We start from the raw sequence: 2,546 nt of genomic DNA, 5'->3' as shown, positions 1-2,546 counted from the left end.
CCGGAACCACCAAGCGCAGCCTGTTTCCTGGACCATCGCGATTGTCTCCATATGACGAACATTGATGTTTGGGCCGCTCGCTGTTGACAACCGGAGTGGCGTCATTGTCGTCGGCTGGCTGCAGCATTGCGCCCACATTCCCTACGACCTCTATACCGTCTTTATTAACGTCGCTAATGGCTTCAGTGATTTTTTATATCTGCTTTAATGACCTAACACGCTTTGGGAGCTTCGGGTCAATGTTTTGCAGCGTTTGGTCCGGTCAGAAACAGTCCGATTCCTCGTTGACTTTCGGGCGTGAGCTTCCTAGCAGTATCCATGGCATTAAAGTACTATGATATGGTTAATATGTATGTCTCCTGTGAGATTCTAGCGGCTTTGGCACGGACAGTCCATTTTTGGCTGGAGGAATGAACTTGCACGGTCGGAACATTATTCATTCTTAACTTTCAGGACCACGAACATTTTTTTATTCCGAATTCGGAATATATTCCGCAAAAAAATAACGCTGGATCGGGATGATTACCGCCTGCACCCCCCTTATTTTCGTCTCCTAGAGCGTCTGTTTGGGCCGTATGATGTGGATCTGTTTGCCTCGCATCTCAACACGCATGTCCCGCGTTTCTTCTCGCGTTTTCACTGCCCCGGTTCGGCCGGCGTGAACGCCTTGCTTCAGCCCTGGGGTGGTTTGAATGCTTACGGCTGCCCGCCCTTGGATCCAGACGTGTTGTTGGCCGTGGTGCAGAAGGTGCACGAAGAGAGGGTGTGCATCACTTTGGTCATGCCATACTGGACGGCGCAACCTTGGTGGCAGTTGCTGATGGAGCTGGCGGTGGACGTGGTGTTTCTCCCCTCGAACACGGAGCTGTTCGCACCGGGAGAAGGGGGGTCGAGCCGCTTCCTGCCGCCCCTGCAGTGGCAGGTGGTGACGGTGCGAGTGCAGTGATCGACTGGGCCCTCCTGCGCAGCACACGCAGTGGTACTGCCCCGGTTCCCCATTACGCATTAGACTTTCGTGCTGCGGCTGCTCCCCCGGTTGTCACGAACCTGTTAGTGGGAACCTGTTAGTGGAGCAGCTGCAGGCCGCCGCCCCAGGTCAGGACCACCCGGCTCGCCTGGAGCAGATTGCGGCCGTCATTATGTCTCGAGTAGGCTCCAAGACTTGGCAATCGTATGCGTCTCATTTGCGGCATTCATGCGTTTCTGCGTCAGTGAAGACCTTGAGTTCTTGCCGGCGTCCCGGTATACCGGGTTGTTGTGGGCACAGTACCTGGCTGCCTGTGGCTCTGTTCAGGCTCGCACCGTGCAGCCCTATTTCAGCGCGGTTAATACAGTGCACGATTTGTTAGGGCTGGCTAAGCCGTGTGATGGGGATAATGTGCTGGTTCTCGGGGTTCTGCAAGGGCTGGGAGCGGCTGCAGGTCTCGCTGGCCCCAACCTCGTCCCTTGTCCTCGCCTTCAGTGCTTCGGACGCCTGGAGGCTATACGACCGGCTCCCGTCCGTCCCGATTGCGTCGGATTTGTTTGTTCCTCTTCTGTTCGTCGTCCTTGGCTTCTGTCTATGTTTGCGTCCCGACACCTTGCTGTCTGTCGTCTGGGCGCGGGTTTCGGTTGTTGATGAGGAGCCTGTGTTTCAGTACAAGCCTTTGCACTGGAAAGGCAGTATTATGGCCCCTGCGTTGGCCCCTGTGTTGCAGTTCCCGCTGGGGGGCCTCCCGTTTCTCCGGGTTGCCCTCCTGCACAGGCTGTCCCGGGACCCTGCGTGTTTGTGGCCGGAGCGCCAGACGATGCAGGAGGCCGAGCGCTGGTTCGATCGTGTTTTGGCGCAGTGTGGCCTGGAGGGCCTTCGTTCCATCCACACCCTTTATAGTTTGCGGCGGGGTGGTGCCTCGGCCGCCCGTGCGGCAGGAGTGCCACTGGATATCATCGAAGCATTTGGTGGCTGGGCCGCAGGCTCGTCGGCGTTGTGGGAGCACTACCTCGATTTGGGGGTCCGTGGCTGCCCTCGTGCGGTCGCCTTCTTTGGCCCTCTCGCGGCCCGGCGTGTCGCGTGTACTTTAACCGCTGAGAGGGGTTGTCTTTCCTTTGGCAATAGACTCGTAGCAGGAGCTAATGCGGGCTATGCGAAGCTTGAGCCGGATTAGCTAAGGCGTAGGGCCTTACGGCCATTAAGTGATATGACTTGACGCCGGCGATCCGTGTCCTCAGGATCGCCTTTTGCATAAATAGCGCGTGATGCAGGTTTTCTGTATCTTGTTTTTGTTGATGCGAAGGGTTGCCGTGTCGCCCTGTGGCCTGTTTGGGTAACTTGTCAGACTATCGTGAGTGACAGCTGAGGCCGGTCTGAGGTCGTATGTTAGACTGAGTGACAGCTTTGGACCTGTCTCGGGAGGCCCGTCAAAACGGCTGTTAAGTTCTAGCGTACCGGTAGCTCTCGTCCTTTGGGATAGGCTTTCCAAGCCTTTATAAGTCTCTGCTGTTTATCGGTAACAGTACCTCAGATTCACACGTTTACGCCTAGGCAAAGGGGCTTTCGGTGGTAGGTC

The 2,546-nt window shown here is 56.4% G+C and overlaps 1 protein-coding gene across 1 annotated transcript; it reads left to right on the top strand.

Moving 5' to 3' along the window:
- Positions 1–1,608: 1,608 nt before the first annotated feature.
- On the top strand, positions 1,609–2,265 carry VOLCADRAFT_108798 (uncharacterized protein). Its single transcript, XM_002959879.1, has one exon. It carries the CDS (start codon positions 1,668–1,670, stop codon positions 2,142–2,144), a length of 477 nt encoding a protein of 158 aa, XP_002959925.1. The 5' UTR covers positions 1,609–1,667; the 3' UTR covers positions 2,145–2,265.
- The last annotated feature ends 281 nt before the right edge of the window (positions 2,266–2,546 follow it).

The sequence above is a fragment of the Volvox carteri genome (genome assembly GCF_000143455.1).
Source record: "Volvox carteri f. nagariensis unplaced genomic scaffold VOLCAscaffold_1146, whole genome shotgun sequence".
Classification (NCBI taxonomy): Eukaryota; Viridiplantae; Chlorophyta; class Chlorophyceae; order Chlamydomonadales; family Volvocaceae; genus Volvox; species Volvox carteri.
This window is presented reverse-complemented; position numbering and strand designations above follow the sequence as displayed.